The 26,385-nt window shown below is 49.3% G+C and overlaps 1 protein-coding gene and 1 non-coding gene across 4 annotated transcripts in view; both read left to right on the forward strand.

Moving 5' to 3' along the window:
* Myo18b (myosin XVIIIb) overlaps nucleotides 1–24,298 on the forward strand; it is a 206,515-nt gene extending 182,217 nt beyond the window's left edge. For 2 of the 3 annotated variants that reach the window (XM_087578550.1, XM_087578549.1), the window contains 2 exons: nucleotides 20,824–22,048; nucleotides 24,090–24,298. In XM_087578550.1, the coding sequence (XP_087434676.1) occupies nucleotides 20,824–22,036 (1,213 nt within the window). In that variant the 3' untranslated portion in view covers nucleotides 22,037–22,048; nucleotides 24,090–24,298. The remainder of the gene's footprint in view (nucleotides 1–20,823; nucleotides 22,049–24,089) is intronic. The other variant, NM_001432425.1, reaches the window with a different exon arrangement.
* LOC120096092 (U6 spliceosomal RNA) lies at nucleotides 9,478–9,584 on the forward strand. The gene has a single exon (XR_015634986.1). It is a non-coding gene; the product is annotated as a U6 spliceosomal RNA (small nuclear RNA).
* Nucleotides 24,299–26,385: the final 2,087 nt, after the last annotated feature.

Raw genomic sequence — 26,385 nt, forward strand, 5'->3', positions numbered from 1 at the left:
GTTTCCACTTCACTGGAGTCTGGGCAACTTACTATAGGGGCACATCCTCAAAGAAGAGGGACTGTCCCTCCCCTAGCGGCCACCAGTTGCCAGTAGCTCCTCTGGTACAAATGGGTCTCAGCATCCCAACATCTACCCATGTTGGAACTTCAACAGGCCTGATCTTGTGCAGGTGACCACAGTTGCTGTGGGCTGAAGCATGCTATAGCCACACCACACCCAAAACTCAGCTGACCTCCATCCACTGACTCTTTCTTCCTCCCCCCTTCGAGAACCTTCCAGAGCCTTGGATGACAGGAGGCTGGAGTGGGTGACTCGCCCACAGCTGAGTACTCAGTGTAAGTTGTACAGTACACATCAAGCCATTCTGAATCTCTGCATGAGCCGCTGTCACACTCAGCATAAATGTAGATACTTAGGGCTCAGTTTGGCAGTGTGAGCATTTCACAAAATAACAACAGCCGGTTCCATTCTAAGGTGTCTGGCAACACCCCACCACGCCCCCTACACCCGTCATGGGATTTTTGACAGTGCTTGGTCTGAATCCTTGCCTGTGGAACAGGTCCCACATACAGCCAGGAAGTGGTTGGGCTGGAGAGATGGCTCAGTGGTTAAGAGCACTGACTGCTCTTCCAGAGGTCCTGAGTTCAAATCCCAGCAACCACAGGGTGGCTCATAACCATTTGTAATTGGATCCAATGCCCTCTTCTGGTGTGTCTGAAGACAGTTACAGTGTACTCATATACATAAAATAAACAAACACCTTAAAAAAGAAAAGAAAATAAAGTGAGCAGTTGTTTCCCCATAACAGTCATGACAGCCGGTTGGTTCTGGAGCAGGTAAGCAGTGGCTGAATCATTGCAGTCTTCTCTACTCCACCATCCTGCATGGCACCCTCCGGCAGCCTCAGAAGAAAGGGGTTCTCTGTGTTCTGCAGCTGAGCTGACAGGCACCCTTACCAATAAGGTCTCACCATGGAGGTATGATGGGCAACCAAGAGCCTTGCCAAGAGCTTATTCTGGTTTGGCCTCTGGGTCCTCTCTGACCGACTCCTCAAGAGGTGTCCCGTGCCTGGCAATGAAAAATTCACCTATTGAATGTGTTCTAAGAGTAGGATTATCAATCTGTGCAGAGAACTGCTGTTTAAACTCTCTCTCTCTCTGTGTGTGTGTGTGTGTGTGTGTGTGTGTGTGTGTTAAAGTCTTTTAATTAACTTACAGATCAGTGGGTTTCCAAGGTTTTCTCATACATCCTTAGTTTTTATTGGTTTTATTGGTTTTATTAGTTTTATTAATCCACCACACCCTCTCCTCTTTAATACTCCTACCTCTCCTGAAACTGTTAACCCTTGGGTTTTCGTCCCTCTCCTTCCATGGCACCTGTATACCTGTGTTCTACTGTTCCTTCTAATTTTTATTTAGATTGAGAGATCCCAGGTTCCCATACAACTTTTTCATGCCCCCTTCGTTTTTGTTAAGCCCCCCAAAATTCCTCGAAGCCCCCCTCTCCTTCTATACTTGAACCTGTCCGTCCTCACGATTCTTCACCCACTTTCACTTTACCTGTGTTTTACCACCTCCTTCTCTTAAAATGTTGGCCCTTTTTCTGGTTTTCTAGCTTCCCTTAAGCATATAAAACAAAAGATTTCAAGTAAGTATCTTCATGAGTGGGGTCATGCGGAGTTTGTCTTTGGGGCCAGGGTGATATCATTTATTGTAAGTTTTTCCGTTTATCTGTGGCTTCATAATTTAATTTTTTGTGGCTGAGTCCACTGTGCATGACCACATTTTCCTTACCCGCTCCACTGACGGCCATCTGGGTTTGTTCTGAGAAGAGACCGGCAATGGATGTGGCTGAGAAGCATCTTTGTAGTACGGTAGAGTCTTAGGTTCTTCTCTAGGAGTGGTAGGGATGGGAGTAGGGAACTTCTGATTTCCACAGTGTACGTGCCCACCAGCAGCCTGTCACCGTTCACACCAGCCCTTGTTGCCGTTTGTATCCTCGTTTATACCATCCTGATGGGAAACCCCTTCCTGTAAGTGTATTTATAATTGAAGGTTCTGCACATCCTGGGGTGGAAGGGAACCCTGGGGTGATTTAGTTAAATCACTAGAAAGACTGAGAAGTGAGACCTCAAAGGAAAGTTTGTGACCTATGTTGATTGCGAGGACTGGTGCCGAGACCAGGGACCTTCATTTACTTACATCTCTCTTCCATTTACCTGTCTGTCTGTCTGTCATCTATTATCTATCTAATCTCACTTATCAATCATCTCTGTATCTATCATCTATCTACCTAATCTGTCTGTCTGTCTATCATCTATCTATCTAATCTCACTTACCAATCATCTCTGTATCTATCATCTATCTACCTAATCTATCTATCTACCCATCCATCCATCCATCTGTCCATCCGTCCATCCATCCATCTAGTTAATGTAATACTGAGGCTACAGAACTCCAAGACAATCTTGGGTAAATTTTAGGGCTCAGCTCATTTCTCCCTTTTCAGTCCAGGATATCAGTCAGATTGAGTGGTTCCACAGTTGAGATGCATCCTTTCCACATCAATTAAGATAGTCCCAGATAGCCATGCCCAGAGACCCTCATGCCAGATAATTCTAGATTCTGTCAAATTGAGCTTGACTGGGTACCACACCCCATTTTCCAGATAGGTGGATGATGAATATGCTAATCACCTAGTGAACAGGGTAACAACCTAGTGAATAACTATTCACCTGGTGAATATGCTAATCACCTGGTGGATATGCTAATCACCTGGTGGATATGCTAATCAACTGGTGAACATGCTAATTGCCTGGTGAGCATGCTAATTGCCAGGAAACTATGCTAATAGCCCAATGTATATGCTAATGAGTCGATGAATATGCTAACCGGGTGGTGAATATGCTGGTCAACTGGTGAATATGCTAATCACACAGTGAATATGTTAGCCACACAGTGAATATGCTAATCACCAAGTGAACGTGCTAATTCCCTGGTGAGTGTGCTAATTGCAGTGGCTATTTCTCTGCCCCACCCCCATCTTATCACAGGTACAAAGACTTATTCCACATAGGTTCCTGGAGAATTATTGCTCTGGTATCCCAGTATAGTTGTACAGACTTTTAAACTCCCTTTTCTCCCTCCAAGGGACTAGAATTCAAGCCTATGTCTGATTTCTGAGAAATGTCTGTGGCTGGATTTAAAGTGTGTACGCTGAACTGTTTTTTTTAAAAAGAATTCTCCATTAGAAAAGAATTGAGTAACAGAACAAATGCTGCTATTATGATAATTAGGGCAGTACTAGATTCTGTTTGAAAAATCGGAAGAGGAGATGAAGGGTAAGACTGAATTCATAACAAAAAAAATGTCCCCGTTGCCGTGAATGAGACAAGATGAATCAGCTCAGGGTCTTTTTACCCATGGATGTGTGTGGCGACAGTTCTTCCTATATCACTCAATGTTTTAAAGAATAAGAAGCTTAGACAGAAGACCACGCCCCCTGCCCATTCTTTAGCCTTAGCTCTCTAGCTAGAGCCAGCCCTCTTCTGTTTACTGTGCCCCCTCCCAGGCCTCTCTGCATACTTATGAACATCTCCAGTGCTCACGAATAGAAGGCATAAGGGATGTGCTGCGTGCTGTGTGCTCTTTATAAATCCGTACAATGTCTTTCCATCCACAGTGTGTCTTGGGCTTTTCCCTTACAGGGCCCTTGCCTCTATCTTGGCCTTTTGAATCCCCATGGAAGGGGCTTCTTAAGTTCTAAGTTGCTCTATTTAGCTGTGAAGATCATATTTCACTTTGTGGTGCTTTTCAGACGCTTGCTGTGGGCTTGTCGGGCTTCCACAAAAATCCATGTCCTTACGCCGTTAACTCCCCAGGTCAAAGGGGACTTGTGTTTTGAACTGTCGATCACAAAATCAGCACTGTGTCCCACCCTAGATGGGGGCTGAAGCTCCTAAAAACCTAGTCCTGATTTACCTGGTACCTGGCAGGGCTCCATCAAGAAGCTTCTTGGACACTTCCAGTTTGGCTGAAAGAGAAGGTCACTCTAAAAACAGAACTGATGAGGGCAGACTTCTGGCAGCATCCAAGAGCATTGGCATGTTATTTACAAGAGGACGTCAACTCCAGAGAGAAATACACCAAAGCTTTGTGATTTAGGGCCAGCTGGGACCAAGCATCTGCCACTGATAAATGTGAGCTCTCCTGGAGACAGACACTGAATTACCTTCTTGGCAGCAAAGAGGGAGCTTAAGGCGTGGTGGTGGCAGCTGACTTGGTTCAGTAGACCCCTAGGACATCTGGCATAGGTTCTTCTAGGGCTGACCAGTGGTGTGAGCAGAAGCTGCCCCTTCATGAGTCCTGCTGCATCCAGTACCTGGTTCCTGCCCTCTGAAACCATCCCCTGATGTAAGTCTTTTAAGGGATTGGCTCTCTCACTTTCTTGGACACTCAGGGCTTCCCAAGGAGCGTCTGGGCCATTTGATTCTTGCCCCCCACCTCCACACCCAACAGAGCCCCAGCCTTAGTCACCGGTTCTGTTACGTGCTGACAGTTGGCACTGCTCAGTCACCACCCTCAGGGAACAGCCATCTTTCCACTCCACCCAGCATCCCTCCCTTACTCACACCCTCACCTTCCCTCCCTCTCTGCTCTGGGGTCCTCTGCTTCCTGGCTGTACCATCGCTTCACACATGACAGATTCTTTTCTTCCTGTGCCCACGCCCAGGCTTCTCAAAGAAGAGGTCTTCACACCCCTCTTCACTTCCTCTCTCCATGAGTGTGGTGCCCCAGTTTACCTCATCCCCAAACCTGCCCCCACCACTGCACTGAAGCTTTCCCTCTGTATGAACTCTGAATGTCCTGGAACTCGATCTGTAGGCCAGGCTAGCAGACCCATCTGCCTCTGCCTCCCCAGTGTTTGGATTGAAGGTGAGTACCACTATGAACTATGTTATTGTGCCAGCAGCTTCCAAGGAGACACAGTAGAGCCCTAAGTCCCGACTCTGTCTTTTTCTTGTTTCTCAGTGTCTGCAGTGTCCAGTTCTCTGTAGAGCTCTGTTCCCAACTGTGCCCACCTCTCTCCCCCAAGATTCTCCTTAAACACCCCCTTTTCTGTGTGTCTTCCTTACCATCCCCTCCCCAAACATTGTGGTATCCAGGTACAGTCACCCACTTCTCTCCTCACGAGAGAACAAGCAATTCATTCTCTTGTGATATTTGGCTCTGCAGCCACAAAACTTCTCACGTATAGCACAGTGGTTCTTGTCAGCACTGGTGACCTGTCCGTCTTTCCCACAGTCAGGACTGGTGACCTGTCAGTCATCCCACAGTCACTGCTGATGACCTGTCAGTCATCCCACAGTCACTGCTGATGACCTGTCAGTCATCCTACAGTCAGCACTGGTGATCTTGTCAGTCATCCCACAGTCACTGCTGATGACCTGTCAGTCATCTTACAGTCAGTGCTGGTGATCTGTCAGTCATCCCACAGTCAGTGCTGGTGATCTGTCAGTCATCTTACAGTCAGTGCTGGTGACCTGTCATTCCTCCCACAGTCAGCACTTGGTGATCTGTCAGTCATCTTACAGTCAGTGCTGGTGACCTGTCCATCTTTCCCACAGTCAGCACTGGTGACCTGTCAGTCATCCCACAGTCAGTGCTGGTGACCTGTCATTCCTCCCACAGTCAGCACTTGGTGATCTGTCAGTCATCTTACAGTCAGTGCTGGTGACCTGTTATTCCTCCCACAATCAGTACTGGTGACCTGTCAGTCATCCCACAGTCACTGCTGATGACCTGTCAGTCATCCCACAGTCAGTGCTGGTGACCTGTCAGTCATCCCACAGTCAGTGCTGGTGACCTGTCATTCCTCCCACAGTCAGTGCTGGTGACCTGTTATTCCTCCCACAGTCAGCACTGGTGACCTGTCAGTCATCCCACAGTCAGTGCTGGTGACCTGTCATTCCTCCCACAGTCAGTGCTGGTGATCTGTCAGTCATCTTACAGTCAGTGCTGGTGACCTGTCATTCCTCCCACAGTCAGTGCTGGTGACCTGTCAGTCATCCCACAGTCACTGCTGATGACCTGTCAGTCATCCCACAGTCAGTGCTGGTGACCTGTCAGTCATCCCACAGTCAGTGCTGGTGATCTGTCAGTCATCCCACAGTCAGTGCTGGTGACCTGTCAGTCATCCCACAGTCAGTGCTGGTGACCTGTCAGTCATCCCACAGTCAGTGCTGGTGATCTGTCAGTCATCCCACAGTCAGTGCTGGTGACCTGTCATTCCTCCCACAGTCAGTGCTGGTGATCTGTCAGTCATCTTACAGTCAGTGCTGGTGACCTGTTATTCCTCCCACAGTCAGTGCTGGTGACCTGTCAGTCATCCCACAGTCACTGCTGATGACCTGTCAGTCATCCCACAGTCAGTGCTGGTGACCTGTCAGTCATCCCACAGTCACTGCTGATGACCTGTCAGTCATCCCAAAGTCAGTGCTGGTGACCTCTTGTTCAGCCATAGTCAGCGCTGGGGCATTTGGAGTTCTCTCTGTGCTCTCTGCACATTTCATAGTGCACTGGGCTTATGGAGGTCAGGCTATAAAAGATTCTACCTCACACAACCATGGAGCTCTTAATTGCTGCATAATCACCTCTAATTACTGCTATGCTGACTGAATGGCCTTGCTTAGTCTGACAAAAAGATGGCACTATAACCTTGCTCCTCCCCTGGGTGGGTGGGGAGTGCTCTCTATAAACACTCTGCCCATATCCTTGGCTTGATCTTTTCTGTTTTTATTTATTTAAAGGAAAATAATCTAGTTAAGTACCATCACCAACACTCTCTCCTTCCCCACTCTGTGTTATTTTATTTGGCTGGCTTGAATTAGTAAACAGGTCTGAATTACAGGGTATTGTTTGTAAAAAAAAAATTAATAAATAAAGTTGTGTTACCCAAGGAAACGTAATTACTCTGCCCCAGACTAAAGCCAAGGATCTGTCAGGAGTGTTGCTTCTATGATTAGATAAGACTCGGTGGTAATTAGCTCATTAATTATAGATATGTGAATGGATGGGTCTTAGCTTAAGATGCTTGTTCTCCAAGCTGGCCTCGTTGTCTCTGCCAGTCCTGATTCTACACGATCCAGTGTTTACCCATCTCTGTAGTTTTAGGACTGGCACACAGGGTGGTTTGAACATACTCTGAACAGTGGTTGGTTCACTTATGAAGAGCGGATCCATGCCTTCCTAGGCACGAGGGTTCTCTAAGAACTCATCAGTATTACAGGGTCAGTGGCAAAGGTACTGAGGCTGAGAGGGGAAAGCTCAGTGCAAACCTTCATCCCCAGTCCGTGGACAGAGCACTGGCGAGAGAGACCAAAGCAATCTTTGATGGATGTAGGGCTTGTCCACAGGACCCATGTGACTCCTGAAGGGATTCCATATCCTTTCCTGTCTAGAAGCCCAAGTTCTAGCTGGGGAGGCCCATAAAACAGCAGGTAAAGTGCTAACTGGACGTTAAAAAGCTGGTGTAAAGGCGTGGATCTGTGACATCATCACTGGGGAGAGGAGGCAGTCAGATCCTTGGTGCTCACTGGCCTGACAGCCTAGACAAACTGACACCTCTGCGTTCAGTGTCGGCTGGTTTCAGAAAGTAAAGTAGTTGTCTTAGTCAGGGTTCTCTAGAGCCACAGAACTTATGGGTAGTCTCTAGATATAGTAAGAGAATTGGTTGATGACTTACAGTCTGTAGTCCAACTCTCCAACAATGGTCAGCAGCAGCTATGACTGGAAGTCCAAGAATCTAGCAGTGGCTCACTCCCACAAGGCAGGCAGGCGAAAAAGAGAGGCTCTTCCTTCTTCTGATGCCCTCATGTAAATCTCTAGCAGAAGGTCTGTCCCAGATTAAAGATGTGCACTACCAAGACTGGGTCTGGGACTTGTTTTGTCCCAGGTGGCATTGAACTCAGAGATCTCCTTGCCTTAAGCTCCTGAGATTCATAGCCACTTGGCCTCAAGATTTCCATACCAAGATCCAGGTCAGAAACTTGTATCTCCCAGCCTCAAGATCAGGATCAAAGGTGAGCCTTTCCAATTCTGAATTGTAGTTCAATCCAGATATAGTCAAGTTCACAACCAGGAATAGCCACGACAGTAGTCATAGAAGAAGACACCAGATATCACCTCCGTCCTGCACACACACACACACACACACACACACACACACACACACACACACACACCATAATCTTAGGCTCACCTAAATGAACTTCCAACCACTGGAATCAATCAATCCCTAGGGATTAACAACCTTGGAGTCTGATCGACTTCAAGTTTTGTTAAATAAACTTAGTATTGAAGTGTATATATAAGCAGGTACATCTTGACATTCAAACACTGACCAAAGGTAGGTCATTGCCACCTAAGCCTTCTCGGCCTATTGATATCTTGGTCTCCTCCCTCTGTAAAGACAACCTCCTCATGCTGACTTCTAATGCCCTGCATCAGAAGGGCCTGGCTGTGAACCTAAAGCACATGGAAGTCCCTTGTGTGTGCGCCTCCTGCAGCAGCTTCCTCCCTTCCATGTTTATGTTTAGTCTGTGAGGTTGGTCCTCAGTGGTGTATATAATGACAACCTGGCAGATCCTGGGTGCCATAGCCTATCACGGTAACATCCCCGGGAAGATCTACATCTTCTCCCAGGGGACAAGGCTGTCCATGTTGGGGGCAGTAGCTGCTCGTCTCTAATGTGCAGAGGTGGGGAACACTGCCGGACATCTTATGACCCACATGACAACACGCCTTCTACAAGGAAGCTTGTCCTGCAGTGCCCCACTCTGAGTGCACGGTAACTTTGCTGTCCACGGTTGAGGACCATCTGGCTCACCACCACCTCCTTCATGTCCCCTGCTTTACTGCCTGACTCCAGGAATGGCTCGTTTTGATAAAGTCAGTCAGTTAGCTGAGTGCGTCCAACAGCTGCTGACATGGGGACCAGGTTCCCCACTGATGTTGTACATATTCATGGTTCAAAGGCCAGGGCAACTTAGCTGGTCACAGCCTGCCTTCATTTGATCCAACATAAGCCCCCTCCTATCTCCACTGTGGGAACCCTCCTGTCTTGCTGAGGTAGCCTCCTGCTCTGTTCAGATCCTCAGTACCTAGGTGACATTCAGTCTCTGTTTCTTCATTGGCATTTTGGCCCCTTCCCCCTTTGCCAGTCAGCCTGATACATGGATTTTCCTGGAACGTTCATGAGCGTTGGGTTCTTCCTAGTTGAGCCCTGCTGTGAGAGGCGCTGCAGAGAGCAGCTGTGCATGTACCTCAGCTGTGGGGTGATGCAGTTTTGTCTGGTGGGTGCAGACCAAGGTTCCCGGGAGCACTACAACCCTAGTCAGGTCTAGTCAAGTGGCAACACAGAGTCATTGGTACCCCAAGCCCTAAGAACCTCCTTCTGCTGTCTTTAAAAATTAGCGTGCTTGCTTCGGCAGCACATATACTAAAATTGGAACGATACAGAGAAGATTAGCATGGCCCCTGCGCAAGGATGACACACAAATTCGTGAAGCGTTCCATATTTTTTGGGGGGCTGGGGATTTAGCTCAGTGGTAGAGCGCTTACCTAGGAAGCACAAGGCCCTGGGCTCGGTCCCCAGCTCCGGAAAAAAAGAACCAAAAAAAATTAGCAATTTTAGTGGAAATGATTAGTGTCCCATAGCAGTTTTAGTCTGTTTCCCGTGTAACAAATTTCTGCCTATGTCTTCAGCTGAGGCCTTTTTCTACAAAAAAGTCTGATGAAGTCTTTTCTTTGCTTCTCTTCCCACTCCCCACTCCAGTTTTGACTTGTTAGTGATCTATAGCAAATCTTTGGCTATTCTAGACACAAGTTCTCTGTAGGGAAAATGGATCCCCTGTCCTTCAGAGGCTGACTGACCTTTAGAAGCCAATCAACTGCTATTTTGGTAAATGGCTTTCAACTGCGCTGTTGCTCGATTGATAATCCCCCTTTATATTTAGCACTGCACTGTGATCCGACTAATAATTTCCTTTCATTTCATCTTCAAGTTCTGGCTGCCTGGGTGACTCTCAGAAATTCTTTAAACCTAAATTCAGCTTGTCTGGTTTTCCTAAGTAAGGATTTAGTGCAGCCTGGTCCAACACATCTAGATGCTTCCTAGACTTTTCAAATTTCTTTTGCTAAATCAATATTTTTGTTTTTTTGTTGTTTGTTTGTTTGTTTCCATGTGCCTCAGGGTCTCTCCCCTTCCCCTCTAGTTATAGCTCAGAGACCTTACCTTCTCTTCTAGATGATCACTTCCTTGAACCAGTGGCTAATTCACCTTTACAACCTGAAACCTGGAAGCACTCAGCCCATGAGTCTAGATGTGAGAATGGAGAGAGGTGGGTGGATGGATGGATAGATAGATGAATCAACAGATGGATTGGCAGACAGATCGACGGACAGACAGATGGATGGATGAGTGGGTGGATAGATGGACGGATGGATGGATGGGTGGATGGACAGATGGACAGATGGATGAGTGGGTGGATAGATGGGTGGATGGATGGATGGGTGGATGGACAGATGGACAGACAGATGGATAGACAGACAGATGGATGAGTGGGTGGATAGATGGGTGGATGGATGGATGGGTGGATGGACAGATGGACAGACAGATGGATAGACAGACAGATGGATGAGTGGGTGGATAGATGGGTGGACAGATGGATGGATGGGTGGATGGACAGATGGACAGATGGATGAGTGGGTGGATAGATGGGTGGACAGATGGATGGATGGGTGGATGGACAGATGGACAGACAGATGGATAGACAGACAGATGGATGAGTGGGTGGATAGATGGGTGGACAGATGGATGGATGGATGGATGGACAGATGGACAGACAGATGGATAGACAGACAGATGGATGAGTGGGTGGATAGATGGGTGGACAGATGGATGGATGGGTGGATGGACAGATGGACAGATGGATGAGTGGGTGGATAGATGGGTGGACAGATGGATGGATGGGTGGATGGACAGATGGACAGACAGATGGATAGACAGACAGATGGATGAGTGGGTGGATAGATGGGTGGACAGATGGATGGATGGATGGATGGATGGACAGATGGACAGATGGGTGAGTGGGTGGATAGATGGGTGGACAGATGGATGGATGGATGGATGGACAGATGGACAGATGGGATGGACAGACAGATGGATGGGCAGACAGATGGATGGACAGACAGAGGATGGACGGACAGATGTACATGGATGGATGGATAAATGAAGAGATGAATTGAGGGAGGGATGGAGGGAGAGAGGGATGCGTGCATGGATGGAGGGATGGATGGACAGTTTCTATCCACTTAGAACTACATTGTCAGAGGAACTGTGTGCTTTTATGTTTGGCCCAGCAGTTGACATTCTGCTATAATCAGTTGAGGTCCAGGCATGAGAAATGACACAGTTTGTTGAGGATTTGCTTAAGGAACGCTGATCTGCACAAATCCACAATCCAGTTGGAGATTTTAATCACATCTCACATCTTTCAAACCAGCGAGGAAAATATGTTCAAAAGACTCAACAGTAGAACCAGTGTGTCCCCCTCTCCCAGTGCAGGACTAGAGGGTGCCTGATGTTCTCTGTCCATGGGGCAGGCTGGAGGACTTACAGGAGCTGAGGTTGCAGCACCAGCACAGACCTGATCTCTGGAGGTGAACAGCGCCCTGTAGAAACGTCTGGCTCTTGGAGAACGTGTTCAAGGCTGCATGATCAATGTTGGTTTTGAAGCTGTTGATTTTAAGTCACAAGAAGTGGCTTTGGTTGACTGGGGTCTGATTGAAGCATCCTACATAAGGCAGACAAAGCTGCCCTCTGCCCTCCACTCTCTGCCCTCTACCCTCTACCCTCTGCCCTCTGCCCTCTGCCCTCCTCACGGCATCCCTCTCTGCTCTCTCACTCCCTCCAGTCCACGAATCCTCTCAGGGCACTTGACTCTGGGACTTCATAAAGCAAAGGCATGCATAGTTAAGAGGCACGCATTGTTTGGAGAAGAGACACAGTAAGCATGAAATTATAATACAGAATGGTAGGCTGCTGTGGGTAGTGAGAGCCTTGGGGGCAGCCTAGGCTTGGAGGCATAGACTTCTCAGTGGGACTAATCATTGAATGGTGGTAAAGGTGTCTGTCTGTCTGTCTATCTGTCTATCTGTCTATCTGTCTGTCTATCTATCTATATCTATATCTATATATCTATATCCATATATATATATCAAGGGACCCTTGGAGTCACCTGCTTGGCTCCTCTGCATACCCCTCCCCCATCTCTCTTCTTTTTTTACCCTATGATTTTAGATGTGTGCACAAGGTGCGTATGTGTTCGTCCGTGTTTGTGTGTACCGTGCCTGTGCAGGTCAGAGGTCAGTGTCAAGGGTTTTCCTCCATCAATCTCCATCTTGCTTTGTGAGACAGGGCCTTTCACTACACCTGGAGCTAATAGATTTAGCTTAAGTCTGGTTAGCAAGCTCTGGGGCTCTACCTCCCCTCTGATGGGATCACAGATGCTCGTGGCTGAGCCTAGCTGCTTATGTGGACGTTAGGGATCTGAACTCTGGTCCTTGTCCTTGCATTTCAGGCACTTTAGTCACTGGGTCATTCTCTCTCCATCTCCTTATGAGGAATGATGGTGTCTGGTCATCTTCAACTTCTCTGACCTCTCCTTTACTTTGGTGACTGTCCGAGTTTTTCAAAGCTGACGTTATTTCTGTCTTCATACCCTCTCTCTCATGGTTATCCCAGGCTCTCAGACATTTGCAAGCATGTGGTGTTGCGTCGGATTCCAATGTGCGTTCACCCCAGTTGTCCCTAAATGGTCTTATATAACCCGGGCTTTAAAAGGAAGGATCTTACGAGGAGGTAATTATTGTGTTTAGTTGCCTTCTGAGGCTGTTTAGACAGATAAGAAGCTTTGTGTTGGAGAAGTCTGAGGCTTACAGACTGACTGGGCAGGGAGCACTGTAGCTCCCTGTAGGGTCCCCCATTTTGTGCCTGTCTGTCTGACTGTTTTTCTTTCTCTACACTCAGCCCCTCGCTCTCTGCCTCTTTCACTGAAGTGAATCATCCTCTTTAGGTTTCTGGGAATGATTCTTTCTCATCAACCCAGGCTTAGTCCACGTGTTCGGAGTGCAGAACCGTAATTCAGTGTGTGTGCAATCTGCAGTGCTCAAATCAGGGCCACTTGAACAAACCCTCCCATCTCCTCCAACTCTACCATTTCTGCATGCTGGGATCTTTAGAATCCTCCAGTTCTTGCAAAATACATCACAAGTTCCGGCAGACTTCGGTTTCTGTGCTGCGTTAGAGGACATGGGACTGCCCCTGATCATGGGACTGCACCTGATCACAGGACTGCTCCTGATCACGGGACTGCCCCTGATCATGGGACTGTACCTGATCACGGGACTGCACCTGATCACGGGACTGCACCTGATTTTTATGAGTTTTGATCCCTGCTCCAGGCTCCTTCACTCCTTACATCTCTCTGTACACATCCTGGTCTCTGGCAACCCAGACAGACCCTGTCTATGAACCGGGCATGGCTGTCTCTCAGGATGCCCTGTGGAAGATCTGTGGGTGGGGTCCCCTGAGGCAGTTCACCAAGCTGGCTTCTGTGTAGAGCACTGACACACACTGAAGTTGCAGAAGGAACTGCAGACAAGGCTGGCTGCTATCCCACCCCACTACATAATGCCTCGCTCTACTATCCACACAATTAAGCCAGGAGTGAGTGGACACAGGGACAGCCTCCGGCTGACCTTGCCTCTTTAGCTGGGTCGCCCTCTGGTCCCCCATGCTCGACGCCTTTCCTCCCAGCCTGTTGTCCTCACCGAGCCTCACACCCCTGCCCTGGAAGTGTAGGTAGTCATCATCATCGCCTGCCAAGAGTTTTGCAGATGGAATCTGCTAATAACTGGTGGGCGGGACCTTCCCTCCTGCAGCCTCTCCTCCTTCCAAAGCTAGGCCCACCATTCATTGCCTTCCCTCTTCCAAAGCCTGAGTCATCCCACCGCCTCCAGAAAGTCTGTGCTCCAGGCTCAGTACACACGGTTGAGCTCCCTTGCCAGCCCCCGACACTGCATCCATACCCTGGAATTTCCTGCACAGCAAACCCTTCCTCAAGGATGTATCCAGAACTTGCACCAAAGATTTGCACTCAAAGCGGGGAACATAGGCTACTTTCTGCTTCTGTAAGTCAGCCCAGTCTTGAGACAGACAGACCAGACTGGGTATCTTGCAGCTCAGCCGGTTCCTCTGAAAGCCTTCTGGCCCCTCTGAGCCTCAACTTTCTCATCTGTAAAATGGGAGAATAAAGGATAAGGAGGCAGAATGGCCAGGAGATGAGGATCTGGTAAACCATTGGGTGTAAGCCCACCTCCTTCCATTTATCATGTGTCCAGGGCTTAACATCTCTGAGCCTCTTGTTTGACAAAGGAAGTTCACAGTGTCATGTGCTTCAGGGAACATGGTGCCCCTTGCACCCCAGTAATGTGTGTAATGTGTGCCTTGTGTGCAATCCCAGGCACCATAGCAATCTTCAGCCTTTGCTCTCTTCAACTTGGTGTTTGCATCACTGGGCCATCTTCAGAGGAAACCCACTTCTCACTGCAGACATCACAAGTATTAAAGATCTTATTAATTTGTTCTATGGTTTCAGCGTGTGGGTGAGGGATAGGGGCAACGGGTCACCTCTAGGGGTGATTCATAATGTCGTTAAGTGTGCATCGAGTCTCTTGTGGCTCCTGTCCAACCGTCTCTGGCTCCAGCTGGATGCTGAAGCAGGGATTGTGAATGGTACCGTGCGGTTATGTCTGACGCCAGAGGCCTGTGACTTGGACCCGTGGTTATGTCTGATGTCTGACGCCAGGTCCAGAGGCCTGTGAGTTGGACCTGGCTTTTCAACTCAGTATAACATGATGGGCTTTGACAGAACATGTGAAAACCTGGAGTCAGGATTCACAGTATAGCTGCTATGGTCACACTCGGGAGAGAAACCCAGGAGACACATCCATGAGACATCTGACAAGGGAAGGGAGTCCACAGGAGATCCCTTCTCAGCAGCCAGCTTCTTCTGAGCATGAGCCATACCTAGAAGTCCCCTCTCTGTCCCTCCTTGTCTGCCAGTCCGGGCTTTGTTGGTTAACATCGATGCTCAGTCTGGGGTCTTCCTCAGCCCCTGTGTCAGGGCTCTCAAGGACAGACAAACAGACAGGTGTTAAGATACTAAAATGGATTGGATTAATGGAGATCAACACTTTGGAAATGAAGCGGCACACACTCGCTCCTGAGTATTGCAGGGGACTTGGTTTCTGAACCCCCACAGATGCCGACAGTTGTGATATGGTTCTGATTTGCACCATCCACACCCACACTGACCCCTCATGTCCTAAGTCACTTTATGACACCCAAAAGACCATGTCATACTTACCTACTGGCCTAAGAGCGGCCACAGTGTGTCGTTTAAGGGAAACAGCAAGAACGAATATCTGTGAGCATTTGGTACAGTCACGGTTACTTGTCCAATGTTTTCGATCTCGTTGAGTCCACAGAGGAAGAGTGTTGCAGATAGGGAGGGTCAACTGAATGAGTAGGTAAAACTGTGAGATGCGTTGCCTACCCTGAAACTCTGGGATGGATGGAGGTCGACCAGCAAGCACACCTCATCTGTAACTCCTAATAAGACCCTGAGACCTTAGACATGCCCCAGAAGAAGCCTTGCTTGAGAAGGAGAAGATCCAGGATTTGAACCCACTATCAACCGCTTAAAGACTCATCTTCCTAACTTTGCAGGTTCCAGGGTTCCAGAGATTTAATATCCTCTGTAATATTAGGCAAACCAAGCACACAGGACGTCCCTGTGTCGTGTTCCTATGGAATCACCGGTCAGCAGTTAGTGCACTCTTACCGTGTGCTGGGCATCAGAGGATCACGATTAACTCATGTTTAGCTGAGCACCTACTGTGTGCCAGAAGACCGAAGACAGCCCTCTCGGTCTTTTATGTGTTTTGGGGACTGCTGGATGCTGGATTGGCTAGTTCACTTTCTACGTATTGGCTGAGCATCTGCCATGGCCTAGGGCACTAGGCAGTGGTGGTAGATACAATGGGTATGTCTGTCCTCTCTGTGACACTGGTGGATGTGGACCCCTCCATTTCTGGCCTAGAGAACATAAGGCAGAAATCCCAATGGCAGCGTCATTCAAGACAGCACCAGATAAGGTCCCCAGCCACCAAGATCTGATGTCAGAGACAGTGTTGGCCGTGTGTCACCCACAGAGTGTGACAAGAGGCCACAGAGATGAATACATTGCTCTGTGTTGGCTCACCTACTTAGGACCCCACTTCTGCTACCTCCTCTGTGTGTTCCATAGGGATGTTCCCTCTCCCGTGCTATGCCCGGAGGTCATAACTCCTGTTTCTCAGGGTTGTCATGGAGGCAGAAGAAATGCCTGTTCTCTTCCCTGACTCCAGGGCAGGGCCCAGCATGTTGTGGCGCCATGACTGTAACCACTGACTGGTTCTGCACTTGAATATGAGAGCCACCTCAGGGCTGGTTCTTTGGAGTGACTAAGGCACAGGCTTCAGAAGTCGCTGAGATATCTCAGGAGCCTCCCTTCAAAGACCAAGCCCTGCCCCCACCTGGCATTCATCACCCTATCTCCCAGCCATTCAGCCCTCAGTACTGTAGCATCTCCTTGGCCAGCACTCTGAGCATCAGGTGGACATCTTCATTATCCACCATACATCCATCACAGGAAGCTGACAGAGAGAGGGGGGAGTGGGAGAGAGGGGGGGAGGCAAAGACAGACAGAGACAGGGACAGGCTACCCTAGAGGACACCTGGAGGGCAAGAATGAGTGTCACAGGCCTGGGTGCCCGTGCTTGAACGTTCCAGAGCTGGGACAGGATGTGCCAGCCTCAAGTGGCAGAGTCAGAGAATCCCTGGACCAATAAATCCCACAGTGTCTGCACAGAACATGCATACAAAGAACTTCATACACAGAAGCTAGCAGATGCAGCCAGCCACAGGGAAGTATGAGAGGGACCAGGGATGTGGAATTCTGTGTCTCTGCCTCTCACCCAACACCCCTGTCCTCTGCAGTCCCCTCAAGAATCCACTTGACGTGACGGCTTGTGTCCCTATGGATCCCTCAAAGGCACCAGGCCTTCCCAGGAGGCAGAGTTCAACCCTGGGCCCTACTCGTGAGGCTAAGGCCACACCCACAGCACTCAAGGGCCCCCAGCCTGGGCCTCCTGCACCTTGCAGTACAGTCTAGACCTGCAGACCCATATCTGGGCTCCTGGCTGATCCTGCTACCCAGCATACCCCCATCTTTTTGTCAGAGATGAAAATGGCAGAACTGGTCTGTCCTGTGATTCTCCATCCCCCTCCCCCTGCCCTCACCTCTGTCCCCCACTTCCCTTCCCCAGCATCTGGGCTTTTCATCTTTCTTCAGCCCCGCCCCCCCATTGTGGTCTACCAGATGTCCCTTCCTTGCTCTACTGCAGCTCCTCTGGCATCTCTGCCCTCACTTTCTTTTCTCCTCTTCCATCCTCCTCCTTCACTACCCTGATTACATCCACCATTTACTGAGCACCTACTGTGAGCCAGGTTGAGTACTGAATAGCTGTGGGACAGAGAGACAGCAGTCCCCGAGTCCCAGGCAGCAGGCACCCTGAGTGGCAGGCGATAGATGAGACTGAGGCTTGAGATACATTCATCACGCCCACCTCCTTTCAGGGCCAAGACAGCATGGAAATGACTTTTGTCATCTCAGCAGCAGCCCACTGGCCCTGACAGCTCAAAGCTGTATATTAAAAAGGAGAATGAAATGAACAGAGTGGCTGCCACCTTGCAGCGTGTGTGTGTCTCTGTGTGTGTGTGGTATGAACGTGTGTGTATGTATGTGTGTGTGTGTATGCATATGGGTGTGTGGGAGTGTGTGAGATGTGTGTGTGCACATGTATGTGAATGTGTGTGTGTGCATGTATGTAGGGTGTGTGCATATATATATTTGTGTGTGTGGTATGTGCATACATATATGTGTGGTGTGTGATGTGCCTATGTGCATGTGTGTGTGCATACATGTGTGTGGTGTGTGAATGTATGCATGTATGGGTATGTGAGGTGTATATGTGTGTGCATGGGTGTGTGGTGTGTGTGTATGTGTGTGCATGGGTGAGTATTGTGTGTGGTACGTGTCTGTGCATGTGTGTGTGCATACATGTGTGTGGTGTGTGTATGTATGGGTGTGTGTACATGGGTATGTGGTGTATGTGTGTGTGTGCATGGGTGAGTGATGTGTGTGTATGTGAGTGAGGTATGTGTCTGTATGTGTACACGTGTGTGTGTGTGTGTGTGTGTGTATGTGTGTGTGTGTGTTGGAGGGAGACATTCTAAGGCACTGCTCTCGACAAGCAAGCCTTCACATAATTGGAAAGCAGCCATTGGGCTTCACACTCAGTGCTCAGGCAGGTCCAGCTGTGATGGGACAGGAAGTGACAGGCAAGAAACAGGAATGGAGCAGCTGCTGTGGAGAAGCGTGGAGCTTTTGTTTTAGCACACAGGGCTACCGCTTCTTGCCGAATGATGCAAGGTCACTGCTCACATGGTGGCCAGCCCCTTCAGTCCCACTCATGGTCTCTCTGGGCTCAGTGGCAGGTTTTGTCTGGAGTCTGGGAGGTTGAGGATGGGATGGTAACAACCAAAGCCATTTGCAATCAGCTGTTTCTCCTTTCTGTGTTCTTGATTACAGAATGGATGCCAAGCACATAAACAAGAGTTTTTCTTTTGTTTTCTTAACCAACTGCCTATGAGGCCAACATTGTAGAGCCCAGACAGTGGGGCTTCCTGTGTGGTGGGAGGCAAGATAGAACAGGGCTGGGGACGGGCAGGTCCTGGCTGACTGCGGTTGCTAATTCTGCAGAGTCTAGCATGGAGGAGGGGTCAGTGAGCACAGCTAGCCCTATGCTCCATCCTCATGAAACTGTTTAACCTGTCACGATCTGGCAACATCTCTCAGGCGCCATATTGGCAGGATCCTCTAGGAGAGAAGGCCATGGGAAGAAGCTCTGACCTCCAGTGTCATGGCCTCTGAGTCATATAACAAAATGCCCAAGTCCAAGTGACTTATAAACCACAAATGTTGATTTTTCAACCTCTGTAGGCTGCAAGTCCAGGTTCATAGTGCCAGCAGATTCAGTGTCTGCCTGGTGGGTATCTGTCTTCTCTATCCTGGTGTGGAAGAATGGGACCATTAGGTTGTCTGGGGTGCCACCCCCGTGTGTGTGTGTGTGTGTGTGTGTGTGTGTGTGTGTGTGTGTGTGTGTGCAGGCCAGAGATCAACCTCAGATGGAGCCCCTGTCCACCTTGGGCTTTGACACAGGGTCTCTCATTAGCCTGGAGCTTACCAATTAGCATAGCTGGCTCGTGGTCTGCAGGAGCCACCTGTCTCTCCCTCTTTAGCCCTGAGGTGACACATAACACACTGCCACACCAGCTTTCATATGTCAAGTTAGGTCCTCACACCTGTGTGCCCCGCAAGAGTCTTGCCCTCAAGACTCTATTGTCTAACACCTATGGGGTGTAATCACCCCCTAAGAATATAGGGGCCTGCAAAGACCCTAGCTGTACTTTCCCATCCCCTGCCAGCCATCTCTCAGTGTGGTTATGTCCCCAGACTCCAGAGTCCTATTCCTGTGTGATCGGAATAGAAGTGGCTATTCCCAGCCAGGGGCAGGATGCTTTTCTTGAAGCTTTGTACCAACGTCCCAGCTATTTTAGGTGTGCAGCAAACCCTCCCCACTTGTCCCCACTGTCATAGAGCCAACAAGCAGCCAGAGCCTGAGTGCACCTTGCCTGGTCCCACCTCACTGCTGGCTGGCTCTAGCAGCTCTGTTCTCCTTGCCCAGATCTGACATCTGATGTTACCTTCTGTTTTTAAATAAATTATGAGACTTCTTCACTAGTGGGTAGACAGGGGCTTGTTTCCCTGAGAGGAAGGGCTCAGAAATATTTTATATATTAAGGGAAATACTGCAGGCCTGCCATCTTCCTCCTTCAAATAACAGCCTTTATACATAGTCTCACACGCAATTCAGGACCCTGGCTTCGGGAATGTGATGCATGGCTGCCACACACTGCTGAATAAAAATGGAACCTTGTGTCCCAGCATAGAAGCTGCCTGTTGCCCCACCTCCACCGTCACCCACACTGGCCCCTTGAAGAGCTGATTTCATTTGAATCTTTTCCTTTAGGGGAAATGATTTTAACTGCCCCCAATATCTTCCAGGTGTCTCATAAAATACTTCACCAAGACACAACTGGGATGCCTGATGCTCCAGTGCCCCACTTGTTGGAGCTGTCCTCTGAGCTTGCCCTTAAATAAATAAGCCACACCTGCGTGTCTCCTCTCCATGCTTGCAAAAGTGAATTACTTACTCAGCGTACCTCTGTTCTACCCAGTCAAAGAGAATACCCATGTCTCCCACAGTAGTAGCTCCTGGGTTGATGCACTCAAATGTACTTAGCTGGGTTTAATTATAGATAGAAATTATGCCCTCAGAAAGAAGCACAAAATCATTTACACAGCTGGAGTCTCCACATCAAGTCACGTGATTCACTCGAGGCTGTGGGGCGGTGGTAGGGTCAGCCTTTGCAGAGACAAAATAACACTCACCCCCCCCCCCTGGGCTTAGCAACTCCCTAGATCTCGTGAATCGAAGTTTCTAGTGATTGCGGTTTTTCCTCTTGACACAGGGTAAGTGAAGAAGCTGGAGACTCCGAGAGGCCGAGACCAGCATCGACTGTGCTTCATGGAGACTGGGATGCTCCCAGAGACACCGCAGGGGCTGGCTCTGTATCTCTCCACCCAGTCTTACCACAAAAGCCTTACCATTTGGGGGACGGGGAAGGCTTTGCTGTCCACAGAAAAAGCACCCCGGAGCGGCCAGGTTCTCTGTCCTCATCTCCTACTTCTCGGAGCGAGGTCGTGTCACCCCTGCCCAGCCCATCGGCGGCCCTCTCAGAGTTCGTGGAAGAGCTCCGCAGGAAGAGAGCCCAGAGAGGCCAGGGTTCCACTCTGCATCTGGGTGATGGACCCGTGTTCCCCATCTTCCAGACCACCGGAGCTTTCTCACTTAGGAGGGGCAGAGCCAGCAGCGATGAGGGGGATCTCTCGCTGAGGACCAGGGTAAAATCTCCTCTGGGAGCAGAGGGGAACGCTGGGGCCACAGGTGGTCTCTCCCGGTCCACCAGTCTCAAGTGTATCACCTCAGAGGGTGCCGAGGGCATCACCCGGCTGCCTGACAAGCAGAAGACACGGTTTGGCTCCTGCGAGTCCCTCTTAGAATCAGGACCCAGCACAAGGAGAAAGCTGAGCTCCCCCACAGCACTCCTGTCACCTACACTTCGTCCCAGGAGGCCGTGTCTGGAGTCCTCCGTGGACGACGCAGCCTGCTTAGACCTGGGCAAGGAACCTCTTGTCTTCCAGAACCGACAGTTCTCTCATCTGATGGAAGAAACTCCGGACAGCGACCCGTTCAGCTGGAAGCTTCCGAGCCTCAACTACAGACGCCAGACCAAAGTGGACTTTGATGACTTCCTCCCGGCCATCAAGAAGCCTGATGTTGCTTTATCTGGGGCTTCCAAAGATGGGAAGGAGGCTTCAAAGCATCCAGGCGTCCACTTTGAGATGGGAGAGGCCGCCGACCGCTCCTTTCTCTCGGGGATCAAAACCATTTTGAAGAAGAACCCAGAGGCCAAGGAGGACCCCGCTCACCTCTCTGACTCCTCTTCCTCCTCCGGCTCCATCTTGTCCTTCAAAAGTACAGATGGCATGAGAGGTGGTCCAAGAGTCCCAAGACTCCAGGGTGACGGTGGGGAGCGTATGTCCCCCGAGCACAGAGAGCCTGGCTCTTTGAGGAGAGACGATGATGTCGAAAGCATAATGAGAAAGTACCTCCAGCAGTAGGGACCGCTGCAGGTAAGGACAGATGGCAAGTAAGGACAGATGGCCAGTAAGGACAGACAGCAGCTCAGGCAGCCTCTATGGAAATGGGGGTTTGCTCAGCTTTAACCCCGGGGTGGCTTGCTTCAAGGTGTCAGAGGCTATAGTCAGAGTCACATAAGTCACTATAAGACGCAGGGGGATGCATCAGAAAACAGAGGGTCCTGGAGGAGGATGATACAGTGACGGGACGGGGGCAAGCCCAGGGTATGTGTTTGTCACATGCAGAGCAATCTCTACTGAATGCATGTATCGGCTGTGGGTTGCCAATTTATCCCCAGTTCACAGGTTGACCAACTGAGGATCAGAGAGCTCAAAATCACTTGGACCCTGAACTCCAGAATCCTCCCTTGCCTCTCTAAGGCTTGTCCTTCTGCCTGCCACCCAGATGTCCTAAGCAAGGAAGCCAGAGATGCTCTGTGGCTCTCAGCTGATACAAGCATCCCACTACGGGATCTCAAAACCGGAGGCAGAGGCGCCAAGCGGTTGCATGTAATTGCTCAGTGTGTGAACCGCCACAGCTCCCAGGTCTCCTGGCAGCCTGTGCTCTTGTGCTCCTGCTCCTTCAAGAGGTACCTTCAGGCCACTGTAAAGTCACTGCCCCTTCCACAGAGACCTGCTTGGGCTATATCCAAGCAAATTAATTTGACTTAGCATGGCCTTCTCTCTACTCTCAATTACCAAGTAAGGATCTGATATTCATTTATATTATTATGCTCTCGGGGACATGGAAAGCAGTTTCAAAGGCCAAGCAAAGAGCATACGTCCACAAGGGGATGGTGCTCCGGGCCAGCGTGCACCTCGTCTCTGCCATTACTTTTTTTTTTTAACTCCAGTGCCCTCTTCCCTCCCAGGGAGTGTTCACTGTACTGGTGAGCACTGACTTGGTCTCCCAGATTCCCAGGCTGGGGTTCTAAACAACACCGCACAGCTCCACTCCCCAGGCAAGCCCCAGCTTCAGCTCATCCCTCCCCCAAGGCTAGCATGGCTCATGGGTGAGCCATGGGGTCTTATCCTCAGCAGGCTAATTAGTGGACAGTAACCAGAACTTGAAGGTTTAATGAAAATGCAAAATATCAGCAAGGTTGGTTGTAGGTTTGGTGGTACACGCTTATGATGCCTATGCTGGGGAGGTTTGGGCAAGAGGGTCACAAGTTCAAGGGCAGCCAGGGGTACATAATGAGACCCTGTCCCAAATACACACACACACACACATACACACACACACACACACACACACACATACAAAAACAAATACACATATATACACATACATATGTGCATACACATAGACACACATACACATTCATATAGACACATACATACACAGATATATACATATATATACATAAATATATACGTGTATATGTATGTACTCATACACACATGTTCATATACACATATACACATTCATACAAACATACATATACATTAATACAGACATACATATACACATGTACACAGACACAGACAGACAGACAGACACACACACACAAGTGACAGAAACAGCCTGGCCTCTGCTCAGTGGAGGGCAGGTTACTCTAACTTTGTCCTGGGCTGGCCTGCCTCTTGTGGTCCACTCATAAAGAGGAAGGGTTCACAATGACTCGGGGTTCTGGAAATTTCAATCCATCATGGATGGACTCTGTGGCTTTGGGCATGTGGGGAGTACCAAGGGCAAAGCTACTCCCTCAGGGCAGACAAAAAAGGGGAAAGAGGAAGAGACTAAGGCCCATAGAGACATTATTGGGGAGGGGTTCCCCCAGTGACTAGAAACCACTTTTCAGCACCTCCCAAAGCCTTTAAACTTGGGCCTTTGGGAACAGTCCAGACCCAATAACAGCAGGCCCCTTAGAAATCTGTCCTGCCTTCCTCCAGTGGTGGCCCTTCAGTTCCCCGCTTCCTCTCCAGTAAGCTCCAGAGAGAATTCTCTCCAGGTCCAAGAATTCCGGGCTTGCCTTCTCCTCTTCCCCAGGAGACCTTCTCAGCTCTCGCTCTCACCTGTGTTTCCTTCCAGCGTCCCCAGACACAGCTGCCATCAATGACTCCCTACTCCAAAGTGTTGGAGAGAAAGAGAGAGACACCCAGGCTCCTGGGGCCTGCCGTCCAGAGCCAGACCACATGGCCACCCTCAAGACGTGGGATGGGCCCAGAGAGACATGTCCTAGCAGGTCACCAGGCTATGCAGATGCTTAGTCTGCATTAAATAAAGTTGCCTTCCCTGGAGTCTGTGTGGTTTCTCTGTTCAGGCATGGCCACCTTGGACTCTGAAGGGTATAGGTGGGGCAGTAAGGTGGGTCCCAGAGAATGGAGTCAACACAACGGGCTGAACCCTGCCAGTTCCCTCCAGCCATGTCTAGAGGCACTGACCTGCCTCTCCATCTAGCCATTTCATCTTTGCAGTAGTGTGACCACTTCTAGTAGGCCTTCCTAGATCCCCCTACTCTCTGCCCCATGGGCATGTGATGTGTATGCATGTATGCACATGTATTGGTGCATATGTGTGTATGCAGGTGTACAGGTATATATGTGTATGCGTATGTACAGGTACATATGTATGTACATGTATGGGTGTATATGTGTACAGATATGTATGGGTGCAAATGTGTGCATGTACATGTATGGGTACAAATGTGTGTATGCACATGTATAGGTGTGTATGTGTGCATGCATATGTATGGGTGCATATGTGTATATCACATGTATAGGTGCATATGTGTGTGCATGTGTATAGGTGCATTATGTGTGCATGCACATGCATGGGTGCATATATGTGTATGCACATGTATAGGTACATATGTTTGCATGTACATGTATGGGTGTATATTGTGTATTCAGGTATATAGGTGTGTATGTGTGCAGGTACATATGTGTATATGCACATGTATGGACGCATATGTGTGCATGCACATATATGGGTATGTATGTGTATGCACATGTATGGGTGCATATTGTGTATTCAGGTATATAGGTGTGTATGTGTGCAGGTACATATGTGTATATGCACATGTATGGACGCATATGTGTGCATGCACATATATGGGTATGTATGTGTGTATGCTCATGTACCGATACATATTTATGCATACACATGTATGGGTGCATATGTGTGTATGAACGTGTATAGATACATATGGACGCCAGGCACTGGATATCTTCCACTATCACTCTCTACCTTGAGCTTGCATTCACACACCCAGCTTGCCCAACTGGCCCCAGGAGTCTAGGTCAAGTCCCCTCCCTAGTGCTGGGATAACAGCTCTACATGAGTTACTTCTATGTCTCTGTGATAGAAAGGAAGGACTTTTGGTTACAGAGGGATAGAGTCACCCCACCCCACCCCATCCCAGTAGCAAGGGGCAGGCATGGTAGCTAAAGCAGGATGCTGAGGGCTCCCCTATCAGGAACCATGAGTACAAAGCAGAGCAGAGGACCTGAAATAGCGTGAGTCTTTAAACTCTCAGATCCCATCTCCAGTGATACACCTCCTCCAAGGCCATACTTCGCAACCCTTCCCAAACAATGCCATCAAATGTCGACTGATGGAGTGCTCAAAGTGATCAGTAGACACTCAGAACCACCAGAACCACCAAGCCCAGCTTTCACCTGGGATCCACACTCAGGCCCACATGCTTGTTACCAGCACTATAGGACTGAACACTCAGGCCCAGGTCACTGTCCTTCATCTCCCTGGGTTCCCACATTTACCTCCATCCTGTCCTTTCTATCTGCTTGGTGAGTACACAAAAACATGCATATATTCAAGAGCCTCCATGAATGAATGAGCCGAGCACCCTGAACACAAGACAGGAATAGATGAGTGTCCGGTGTGTTACAGAATTTATGACTATGCTCTCCCCCAGCCCTATGCACACTCAACCCCACCCATACTCACAGCCACACCCAGACAGCCTCTCCCACTCACAGCCCCACTCACAATCTCACAGCCAGCCCCAACCACACCAAGCCCCTCCCATGCTCAGCCACTCCCACACCAGGCTCCTCCCATGTTCTGCCCTTCCCATTCACAGCCCCACCCAAAGCCAGCCCCTCTCACACTAAACTCTGCCTACCCACAGCCCCAGCGTTCACACTTCAGCACACTGGAACCATAAACTTCATGAGGCACAACTTCCAACCTCACAGCCAAGATACCTTTTTCTTTAAACGCCCTCAGAGGAGTCAGAATAATAATTACCAGTTAATAACAGCCAGCTATTGTGACCATTGATCACACACCATGTGGCTGCTGCCGGGCCAGGATTTACATAGCTGTCCCTCGTAGTGTCACAAAAAGCCCTGAAAGATAACAG

The sequence above is a fragment of the Rattus norvegicus genome, chromosome 12, assembly GCF_021556685.1.
Source record: "Rattus norvegicus strain SHRSP/BbbUtx chromosome 12, alternate assembly SHRSP_T2T, whole genome shotgun sequence".
In the NCBI taxonomy this organism is placed as follows: Eukaryota; Metazoa; Chordata; class Mammalia; order Rodentia; family Muridae; genus Rattus; species Rattus norvegicus.